The sequence below is a fragment of the Neoarius graeffei genome, chromosome 4 (assembly GCF_027579695.1).
Source record: "Neoarius graeffei isolate fNeoGra1 chromosome 4, fNeoGra1.pri, whole genome shotgun sequence".
In the NCBI taxonomy this organism is placed as follows: domain Eukaryota; kingdom Metazoa; phylum Chordata; class Actinopteri; order Siluriformes; family Ariidae; genus Neoarius; species Neoarius graeffei.
Window position 1 is genome coordinate 104,534,034 of NC_083572.1, and position 9,036 is coordinate 104,543,069.

Here is a 9,036-nt window from a genome sequence, read left to right on the forward strand (position 1 = left end):
GTATTCTACACACCACTGCAGTTTATACAGTTTATCAGGTTGGCCTCCACTCTCAGTTCGTAGACAGCATCACTGGCTTATTTTCATTTATAAGGCAGTGATAGGATTGTTGCCCTCTTATTTATCGGTCTTCTCTCTAGTAGAAAACAACAGGTACAATCTGAGGTCTAGCAATAGCATTATTTTTACTACACCTCCTGTACGATCTGAATTTGGTAAAACTGCCTTCCGTTACAATGCTCCTTCCACCTGGAATGCTCTGCAGAAACAGTTGAAGCTAAGCACTTTTATCTCACTTAATGAGTTTAAATTGTATGTCTCAGAGGCCTTCAGCTAGAAGTGTGATTGTATGTAGTTTACTGTTCTTATCTCTTGTTTTTGTTTGTGGTTTCTTATGCTGGTTGTTGTATGTTATATTCTTGCGTTATATTTTGTTCTTCATTGTATTTAATTTTTATTCTGTTAGGTGTTGTGTTGTGCTATGTTGCTGTGTAATGTGGTGTGATTTGTGTGGTGTTTTTGTGTAATATGGTGTGCTCTGTGTGTTGCTGCTTTTGTGTTTTTATGTCTGTATTAATTGGTGTTTGTTGTTTATGTGTGTTTGGCTTCGTTTGATGTTGAGGTTTCTCTATTTTTTACTTAAATTTTAAAGTGCTGCCTTTCTTGGCCAGGGACCATTTGAAAAAGAGATGATAGTCTCAATATGACTCCCCTGGTTAAATAAAGGACAAATAAAATAAATAGGAGTCTTGCCTCGCCTCTGAAGGCTCTGACTTGGAAGGACATGTCCTACCAAGGAAAGATCCTCGACATTGAGGGAAAACCCAATATTTCATTAGAGGACAGAAAACACAGGCCTTAAATAAGGGTAACAAATTAGGTGCCACAAAACACATATGCACAATCAAGGAAGGAAGTGGAGCAAACAACAAAAGAAGAATAAAAAAATATAAAGGAAGGTTGCCCTCTGGTGGTTTGGAGAGGAATTGCCCATGGTGATCATGACAAGTCCGGCCAATTTAAGCAACAGAACAATGTACTGATCTTTACTTCAAACATGGCCTGTAGATTTCCAGCTACCTGACATGACCTCATCACCTATCGTGTGACCCATTTGGGCTTCATATATTTTGTTGAACAAGAAGAAATATCTGAAGAAAGCATCCATCCATTATCTGTAACAGCTTATCCTGTGCAGGGTCGCTGGCAAGCTGGAGCCTATCCCAGCTGACTGTGGGCAAGAGGCAGGGAAGACCCTGGACAAGTCACCAGATCATCACAGGGCTGACACACAGAGACAAGACAACAATTCATACTCACACCTACAGCCATCAGTTAGCCAAACCTGCATGTGGGGGAAACCGGAGCAAACACACAGACACAGGGAGAACATGCAAACGCCACACAGAAAGGCCTCTGTTGGCCACTGGGCTTGAACCCAGAACCTTCTTGCTGTGAGGAAACAGTGCTAACCACTACACCACCGTTCCACCCCTGAAGAAAGCAATAGATCCCGAATGATGAGAAACTAGCCACATGAAGTAACATGATTGACTGAAGCAGAGTCACATGAGAGCTCTTCCTTCTTGAAGATAATCGGAGGAACTCCATCATTAGAGCTGGTGGCCTTGGTGTGAAATCTCACTGTTGCATAATTCAGACTTTCAGGAGATTTCTCCGCTGAGACATGTGGGTAACTGAACTGTGGAGTAGATGTCCTGATCACAGGGGATTGTGGGTAGTTGAACAGTAGAATAAACAAGAGAATCACAGCGGCTTGTGGGTATCTCTGTGTTTGTATAAATAGTTTGAGGATCAGAGGAGATTGTTGGTAGTTGTACAGAAGAAAAATCTGTGAAAGTTCCAGCGTCTGATGCAGAAAGTCGTTCAGTGTCTTTAATCTCCTCATACTCACAGACAGCAAGCGGAACATGAGGGCAAAGAGAAATAAAAAATATAAAATTTCACACTTTTTTGTGAAAAATACAATAAGTGTTGGTCTCACACACACACACACACAATTACCTCTTGGTCATTTCCTGAGCTTTCGATAAAACTCCTGCCAGTTGCAGCTCTACCTGCTGAAAACAGCAGCCAAGTCATCAGTAACTGTTCTAAATGATCTTATTTTTAATTTTGGATTTCGTTAGATTTTGGAATCAGTTATGAATCATTAATTTCCAGTAAATGCTTTACATTAGTCCATTACAGGGCATCACATACCCACCTACCAGCATGTTTTTATTTAGTGGGATATTCAAAAGAGTAACCCAAGCTCAGGATTGAATGCGGGACACTGAAACTGTGATGCAGCAATAGGACCTGCTGTACCATGAACCAGTTACACTAAACTGAATGTGTTAAACATTTGAGAATGTGTTGTGCTTGTATGTGGGTACCTCGCATCTTGCGTCTTCTTTGTACAATCACAAAGACGAATGAGATTCCAATCAGAAACAGCAGCAGAATTATAAACACAGGGATCACAGTGGAAGCTGGAAATCCTGGAAGAGAAACAGTCAATTTAACAAACATGCTGATCCATCATAAGGGATCAGATTCACCAAAGTCATGGAGTTAGACTATAGGGGTGATGGGGATCTTAGCAGAACCTGGTGGAGGAGAAGCTGCTGTAGGCTCAGATGATGATGATGATGACGACGACGATGATGATGATGATGATGACGGTGATGAAGATGACGAAGAAGATGATGATGGTGGTGATGAAGACGATGATGATGATGATGATGATGATGGTGGTGGTGGTGATGAAGATGATGATGAAGATGATTGTGGTGGTGATGAAGATGATGATGATGACGACGATGATGGTGGTGATGATGAAGATGATGATGATGAAGGTTGTTTTGGCTTCAGGGTTGAAACTGGGACACGTGGATCTAAAGCAGTGAAAAGTTTAGTTAGATAATGAATGAGAAAGTGAGTAAATCTAGTATATGACTGATAGCAGTGCAGATGCAACACTATACAGTGTACATTTTGTATGTGTGGAACTTCCAAAATACTGACTGCTGTTTGTACATCTGATAAACCACAGGAAGAGTACTGAAGCAACAATATTTTTGTACTATAATTATCATTATATTATCGTTATATTGTAAATTAGTCTTGGTTAGGATGTGCACTGACTCTGTAGTGTCAGAATAGTTAATATAATGTGTCTGTATGTTTCTCCAAACTCACCAGGAGCTCTCAGGTTGATCTGTGTGAAATAAACCTTGTATCCATGATCAGATGTCCCGGCTCCTTCAGCTCCACACCAGTATTCACCAGAGTCCTGCTCAGTCACATTTCTAATACTGACATTGAAGATTTGTTTTGCTCTGTCATCATACAGGGAGAATTTCCCCTCATTTACATACTTTCTACTTTCTTTAACAGATCCTTTATAAAAACAAGCAGCTTGTTGCAGCGTCTTCCTGCAGAGAAACTTGGCGTCACTCCTGAGGGATCCTGGGTATTTACAGCTGATGTTCAAATCTCCTCCTACATGAACAGTCTTACTGATGGACTTCTCATAGGACAGATCTGCAAATCACAACCAATCAGATCAGTTTATATGTGTATGTGTGTATTAGCTCTGATTAACAACACGCATACAGTAAATTTACATAAAAATATAATCACAACATGTTTCTTCTGCTAAAATCCATAATTATAGCTGCTCATCTTCTGCTACATTCAGCTTCACTACAGTGTAGGTCTCTATTTCATCAGACACAACAACAGCACACGAATATGTTCCAGTGTCCTCCGTAATCAGCTCTCTGATAAACACACTGAAGAATCCTGCACTTCTGCTGTCATGAACTGAGAATCTGCCATCATGTGACCATTCACTGTTTAGTTTTGTTGTTATTTGATTAAAACACCACTGATCAGCTCCGTTCTTACAGAAAGATTTTGGTTTGTCTTTATATTCATCCTCATATCTGCACTTGATGTTGATTCCTCCCCCTGCATATGCTCTCACTTCTCTAGAGACCAAGTCCCCTGTTCAAAACAAGTTCAAATCAGGTGCAATTCATTAAAACTGGAAATAACTATTACAATTTTATACTGGAATTCAAGTTTTAATAAAATATTTTTCTTTCAAGATGATGTCTCTCTGGCAAATTCCTGACGATGCACATGATTCAATTTGTATGAAAATTTCTTAAAGTTCAGGTCACAGTTAGACAATTGAAATCAGAAAACTCATGGTCATAAAAAGGCAGGAGTGAAACAGCAGGCAAACTGAGCAGTACAGGGCAATCAGAAACCAAATGAAGTGATGTTATGTGGTGGGAGACTCACCTTCCTTTACCTTCAGTTCCACAGCTGTATAAATGTCTGTCGCTGCAGGTCTATCAACTCCACATTGGTACGTCCCAGTGTCCTGTACAGTGAGCTCTCTGATCATCACCCTGAACTCTGCTGATTTGGTGTCATCAAACAGTGAGAATCTTCCTGAATTTACCCACTCGCTTTTATCTCCTGTCTTTATTTGGTCAGAACAGCCTGGAGATGAACCCTTACAGAAATATTTTGGGTTTTGTGTGTATTCTGTATGATACTTGCACTTGATAAGGACTCCTCCTCCTGAATATCCTGTTACTTCCTTGGAGGCTCCTCCATCTAACAAAACACCAAACATCCATCTGAGCAAAACCTTCCTTCCTGTAACACTGCTGCTGATAGTGAGGATTATTTTGAAGTGCGTTTCTTTACCTGAGATCAGGCAGAGGGTGAAGATGAGGAGGATCTTCATCCTGAGTTCACACTCACAGATCACCACACCAACTCCACTTCAGAAAGATATTAAAGCTCCTGTTCTGTTCCACACTGTTACTGTCTCTGTCCTGCTCTGTAAATGTTCTGTCTTCATCTGTGTCTTAACCAGAAAGTGTTGTTTCGCCCACTTCCTCTTGTAGCCTTGTGAGAAAGAGCTGCACAGCAAGTTTGTGTCTGAAATATATGTGTGAATTACATCAGCACAATACAAATGCTTTCATATTAGTGACACAAAATGAGCCTCTTATTACTTTTTGTATGTAAACAATCATATGAAAGTGTCCGAGTGTTTAATATTACCGTTCTGCATGTGAGCGTATTTCTCCATGTGAGTTATTTTTCCTCTCAGTGCTCCAGTGTTAACTTTACTGAGGATATTTATTACTCCATGTCAGTGTGTACTGATCTACTGCCAGAAGGCCTCGACTGCCCTCTAGACCACAAGGTGCGACACAGAGGAAGAAAGATACAGTTTAAACTGAACACTACAGTATTCACTCTGGATGATTAAAATTTTAATAGTCAGAGAGCAGGACTTTATCTGAATTGTAGAAGTGTCTGGTGCTGCTTTGGAAAAACACATAATCACATATTCACATCCTCTGAAGTTCTTAGATCAGTTTCCTGCATAACAAAACCGCTGTGTGTCTGTGAACACTAGGGGTGTAACACAATGACACTTTCTGTCCCTGTATCTGTTCATCTCATTCTCATCTCATTATCTCTAGCCGCTTTATCCTTCTACAGGGTCGCAGGCAAGCTGGAGCCTATCCCAGCTGACTACGGGCGAAAGGCGGGGTACACCCTGGACAAGTCACCAGGTCATCACAGGGCTGACACATAGACACAGACAACCATTCACACTCACATTCACACCTACGGTCAATTTAGAGTCACCAGTTAACCTAACCTGCATGTCTTTGGACTGTGGGGGAAACCGGAGCACCCGGAGGAAACCCAAGCGGACACGGGGAGAACATGCAAACTCCACACAGAAAGGCCCTCGCCGGCCCTGGGGCTCGAACCCAGGACCTTCTTGCTGTGAGGCGACAGCGCTAACCACTACACCACCGTGCCGCCCCTGTATCTGTTCAATGCTCTAAATATCCAGATTTGTATCCAAATATTCACTAATTCACTCATACAAATGACATGTTTATAGAGATCCTAGCCTGGACACTCTGCATATAATGTGTTTATGTGCCTGCTTAATGACCCTTACAAAAAATATATTTATTCAAGTGTGCTTCTCGTATACTTCTTTTAAACTAAAAATAAGAGAGTATGCTTTCAGTTTACTTATCAGAGATATACTTAATAAAGTTATACATAAGTATACATGGCTTATACTGAAAAGTATATTGAAAAGTCTAAGTATTTTAAGCTTATACTTAAACTTTTGATCAAGATATACTTAACAAAAGTGTAATAAAGTATTAAAATATTTGTGCCTTATGTTTAAGTGTGGGAAGCATGGTGGTGTAGTGGTTAGCACTGTCACCTCACAGCAAGAAGGTCTTGGGTTCGAGCCTAGCGGCCGATGAGGGTCTTTCTGTGCAGAGTTTGCATGTTCTCCCCGTGTCCGCGTGGGTTTCCTCCGGGTGCTCCGGTTTCCCCCACAGTCCAAAGACATGCAGGTTAGGTTAACTGGTGACTCTAAATTGACCGTAGGTGTGAATGGTTGTCTGTGTCTATGTGTCAGCCCTGCGATAACCTGGCGACTTGTCCAGGGTGTACCCCGCCTCTCGCCGTAGTCAGCTAGGATAGGCTCCAGCTTGCCTGCGACCCTGTAGAACAGGATAAGTGGCTAGAGATAATGGATGGATGGATGGATGGATGGATGTTTAAGTGTACTTGCCCTGTTGTTGTGCTTATCCTTTTGATAGTAGCCTATAAAATACTTCTTTTTCACACATATTGGCTTCTTTGTGAGATACGGCAGCATGTTTTAAATCCCATCTTTTAAACCTACATGCACCATAAGTTTGTGGTCAGTTCTGGGGTGGAATACTAATAGTATATTTCCAATATGCTATCAAGTATACTGTGGCAGTGGAGGCGTGGCCAAGCGTCGGTCTGTGACCGGAGGGCGGAGTCAGGGAAGGTAAGTGGCAGAATCACTACACCTGAGGTGAATTAACCTGTGTTTATGTGTCTTCCCAGCAACCACGCCCTATATAAGGAGAGAGAGAGCAGAGGAAGTGAGCTCTCCCGAACCAGATGACTGATGTGTGTGTATATGCGTGTGGCTGGGAGAGTGGACGTTTGCGACTGTAAAGTGCAAATAAAAAGAGTTTTTGGAACTCAGTTCTGGCCTGCCGTACTTCTGTGCTCCACCCACCTGCTCCACCCACCTGCTCTGACCTCTACATATACTTTTATAAACTAAAAAGTGGACTAGATGTGTGTAATGAGGAAACAAATAGTACATTTCCAGTATGCTGCAAAGTATACTTTTGTAAACTAACAAAGTGGAAACATGTCTGTGAAGATTCTCAGTCATCCAGGTCATAGTAACTGTGGGTGGTAAAAGAGAGCAACTGGACTTGCTTGAAGATTCTTGAAGACGTTTCACCTCTCATCCGAAAGGCTTCTTCAGTTCTGTCTGACTAATAGGGGGTATCAGGTATTTATCCTCTCATGGATGAAAAGCTCATCCAAGGTGTTGTTGAGTCATCCTGTTGGTGTGGGTCACTGGGGGCTGGATGTGAACGGCCTCGAGAGTCGTTAGGGTGATCAATGGATTGCCCGTTAAGGTGATCAATGGAATGCTGATTCTCTCTGTCCTCCTGTGAGTCACTGAAAACAGCTGGGTTTTGGTGTGCATTCAGATGTCTGGGAAGTGTGCCAAGGACTGCATTGTAGGTGGCTGATAAATGATGTCTTAGACCCCCACCTCTGTTCAGTGATGGCCGTGCCAGGTTGACAAAAATGGCTTCTTTAACTCCTCGCTCATACCAACGATCCTCTCTGGCTAAGGCCCTGTTTACATCAGATTAACGTTTTTAAAACGATTCGCATACACACAGCAACGCCAATACACGATTCGCGTGCACACAGCAACGCCAATACATGGATACGCTAATCACATGACTAATTAGACGGCACATCACATGATCCCAGTGCATATCGGGCATGCGCAAGTCACTCACCACTTGCACTTTGATGGCAAGCGAACACCTCCAGCAGATAAACACACCTGGCTGTGATGTTCATGTTCACACTGAGTTTAAGCACCTGAAGGGGGTTGAAATGTGTAAATAAACCTCAGTGCAGCTCAGCGCTTCCTCCTGCGCTCCAAATCACTCCGCCCTGAACAGCCAGTGCCCTCTGGAGGGTGCGCACTCTGGCCCTGCGCAGCTCACAGAGCGCGCGAGTGAAGCGCACGAGCAGTGATTCGGGACTGAGACGCTGTGTGTGTGATCCCAACGCCAGCGAATCAGGAAGGTGGATGTCACAGTGACGTTGTCCAATGACGACGTCAGCTAGAGCTCAGCACAGCGTATCCGCATATCTCAATGTTTACACAGCACAGGACCAGACACGATCTAGATTGAATACGTGGACCCTGGCGGATTCCCGTTTCCCGGCGTTTCCAGGCGTTTTAATGTAAACGGACAGTGCATCTGCGAAGAAAACGAGACAGATACGGTCTAATGTAAACTTGGCCTAAAATGCGTATGTTGCAATCCTGAAATGAGTGTCCTTTGTTGTTAAGATGAAGATAGACAGCAGAGTCCTGGCCTGAGGAACTGGCTCTCCTGTGTTGAGCCATATGCCTGTGAAGCGGTTGTTTTGTTTCCCCAATATACGAGTCCATGCATTCCTTACTGCACTGAATTGCGTACACTACATTGTCCTGTGGGCGGCACGGTGGTGTAGTGGTTAGCGCTGTCGCCTCACAGCAAGAAGGTCCGGGTTTGAGCCCCGTGGCCGGCGAGGGCCTTTCTGTGCGGAGTTTGCATGTTCTCCCCGTGTCCGCATGGGTTTCCTCTGGGTGCTCCGGTTTCCCCCACAGTCCAAAGACATGCAGGTTAGGTTAACTGGTGACTCTAAATTGACCGTAGATGTGAATGTGAGTGTGAATGGTTGTCTGTGTCTATGTGTCAGCCCTGTGATGACCTGGTGACTTGTCCAGGGTGTACCCCGCCTTTCGCCCGTAGTCAGCTGGGATAGGCTCCAGCTTGCCTGCGACCCTGTAGAACAGGATAAAGCGGCTAGAGATAATGAGATGAGATGAGA

At 43.2% G+C, this 9,036-nt stretch overlaps 1 protein-coding gene across 1 annotated transcript; it reads right to left on the reverse strand.

Moving 5' to 3' along the window:
- Positions 1-1,664: 1,664 nt before the first annotated feature.
- LOC132884651 (CMRF35-like molecule 6) lies at positions 1,665-4,423 on the reverse strand. Its single transcript, XM_060918489.1, has 5 exons — positions 4,318-4,423; positions 3,205-3,549; positions 2,789-2,900; positions 2,400-2,518; positions 1,665-1,924 (listed from the first exon to the last, which is right to left on the reverse strand). Exons 1-5 carry the CDS (start codon positions 4,421-4,423, stop codon positions 1,665-1,667), a joined length of 942 nt encoding a protein of 313 aa, XP_060774472.1.
- Between the last annotated feature and the right edge of the window lie 4,613 nt (positions 4,424-9,036).

Excerpts from the sequence above, each read along its gene's own strand:
- LOC132884651 (XM_060918489.1), bottom strand. The coding sequence starts at position 4,423 with ATGATCAGAGAGCTCACTGTACAGGACACTGGGACGTACCAATGTGGA. Across the intron at positions 3,550-4,317 it reads GGAACTGAAGGTAAAGGAAG|ATCTGTCCTATGAGAAGTCC; the intron begins GTGAGTCTCCCA and ends TGTGATTTGCAG. Across the intron at positions 2,901-3,204 it reads GATCAACCTGAGAGCTCCTG|ATCCACGTGTCCCAGTTTCA; the intron begins GTGAGTTTGGAG and ends TCACTGCTTTAG.